At 27.0% G+C, this 2,444-nt stretch overlaps 1 protein-coding gene across 1 annotated transcript; it reads left to right on the top strand.

The window, feature by feature from the left end:
• Positions 1–332: 332 nt before the first annotated feature.
• On the top strand, positions 333–884 carry LOC117908166 (transcription factor DIVARICATA-like). Its single transcript, XM_034821822.1, has one exon. It carries the CDS (start codon positions 333–335, stop codon positions 882–884), a length of 552 nt encoding a protein of 183 aa, XP_034677713.1.
• The last annotated feature ends 1,560 nt before the right edge of the window (positions 885–2,444 follow it).

Below are 2,444 nucleotides of genomic sequence, written 5' to 3'. Positions count from 1 at the left end.
TTTGTTTTGAAAAACAGAAAACTGCTCAAAAAATAATTCTCAAACAAACCATAAGTTTTTTTCTAATTCATTGCCACCAAAATAGATAAGCTTGGATTGGATTGCTTTGGCTTATTTAGATTGCGGATATTCTTTCATGGTAAAAGTTTATGCCTCATTTTTTTCCATTTCTACTATGTAGCAATTAATATCTTTTTTTCTCTCTTATTCAAGATTGACCAAACTGGATTTTGTTGCCAAAACAAGTGACCATCATGGCTTTGTGTGTTTATAAATACATATCTAGTCTGATCAATTTCCAAATACATTTATTTAATTCTGAAGTTCTGGAGATGTCTCAATTCATAGATTATTCACTGTCATTTGGCTCGAAGTGGAATCGCTCAGAAGACATTCTCCTTGAAAGAGCCATTTTGATTTTTCCAGAGGATACCCCAAACAGGTGGTATAAGATTGTCACTCAAATCCCAGGAAAATCTCCCATGGATGTGCTTGAACACTACATAAAACTCATACAAGATATCGATGCGATCGACTTCGGTAGCATGGATCAGTACATTCCAGACCGGTGGGATTTAGAGGAGGAAGATCAGGAGGAAGAAGAAGGCAGTACTGGCTCAAAAGTCGAGAAGAAGAAAGGGACTCCATGGACTGAAGAAGAGCACGTACTGTTTCTTGAAGGATTAGTCAAATATGGAAAAGGTGACTGGAAAAGCATCTCTAGAAACTTTGTGATAAGCAGGACGCCATCCCAGGTTGCAAGCCATGCTCAGAAGTACTTTGCAAGACAAAGGCCTGGGAATATGGACAAGAAAAGGAAGAGAAGCAGCATTCATGATATCACGACTGATGATCTTCCTCCACTAGGTGGTGTAACTCCATAGCTACTTTTTCATGCATTGCAGTATCATTACATGGTTGTAGTGGTTGCATCCTCTATGAATTAGACATTTTGTCATCTCATAAATTTCTACAAATGATCAGTATTTCAATTTAATTTAATTTACTTTGCTTTGTGTGGAGGTCATACTCATACCTTCTTCCATGAAAATTGATTCCGAGAAAATTTGAAGAAGTTGTCCATTATAAGGAATGTTGTATTTTTCACCAAATTAAGGCAAGAAAATGAAATTAAGTTAATTAAGAAAACTAATATATAGTAAAGAATTTTGTACTGGTGACCAACTTTACAATATTACATATTGAACCTATTAATTAAATTGCTGCTCCAAATCTTGTCTACCAAAAAAAAATAATAATAATAATCCTTTTTGGTAAATAAAATCCATAAATAAAAAATGGAAAAGCGCTAAAAATGATCTAAATTGATTGTTATACAAATGTAAGAAATTAATGTTAATTTTGATTGGTAGGATAGAATAAAATATGCATATATCACGATATCATATCCCAGTAAATAGGATATGTATATTATAAGATATTATTTCTAATAGGATATGATATTTTTGCATATTATATGAATTAGGATATATTATATTATGTTTATGTTTCATTCATAAAAAAATGGAATGAAAAATATATTACATATCAATGTTCGATATTTGTTTAAAATAAAAACTATATTCTATTTCAATATTTGTTTTTAAATATAGTATAAAATTTCTATCATGGTTAGTATTATTTGGACATCGTTTTATAATTTATAATTTAGTAATTATTTTTTTATTTCTTTGTTAATAATATTCATGATTAAAATCTTTAAAATTTATAAAAATATATATATATATATATACATTATGTTGTTAAATATCTAAAAACAATTTTTATATGTTAAATATTATATTATATAATATTTTACACTATATTTTCTTGCATATTTTTAATCAACAATTTTTGTTTTACAAAATGTAATATAGAAAATTGAAAAAAAAAATGAAAAATTAATGAGAGGGATATATTTATAATCTATGAGATAATGTATATCTCATATTTCAACTTTGGATTATCATATTCTATATAGATCATGTTTAAAACCAAAAAAAAAAAATTAGATAATATATTTGACTACTTATCTTATCACATGTTTGATTGAATATGTGATATGATAAGTGATGAGATAAATCATATCTCATAATCAATCAATCATATAAGAGGGTATGTTATTCTATATTGGATCATATCTCATACTAGACCTAGTCAACCAAACATTAATTAAAAACATATAGGTTATGTTTAATCAATAGGATAAAATAAGATAGAATATGTCCTAAATATCATATCCCATGGTATAAAATATTATTATTATAAGATATCATTTTGAATGAAATATAATAATATCCCTCGATATTAGTTCCAATATTATCATAAAGTATTATATCAATTGGGATATGTTATGACATGCTTATATTTAGTTTGTAAAATAAATAAAAATAAATAAGACCAAAAATATATTATTTTTCTATGTTTGATATTTGTTTAAAATA

This window comes from Vitis riparia, chromosome 19 (assembly GCF_004353265.1).
Source record: "Vitis riparia cultivar Riparia Gloire de Montpellier isolate 1030 chromosome 19, EGFV_Vit.rip_1.0, whole genome shotgun sequence".
Taxonomy (NCBI): Eukaryota; Viridiplantae; Streptophyta; class Magnoliopsida; order Vitales; family Vitaceae; genus Vitis; species Vitis riparia.
The sequence above is the reverse complement of the archived record's forward strand: the minus strand, read 5'-3'. Positions and strand labels throughout refer to the sequence as shown.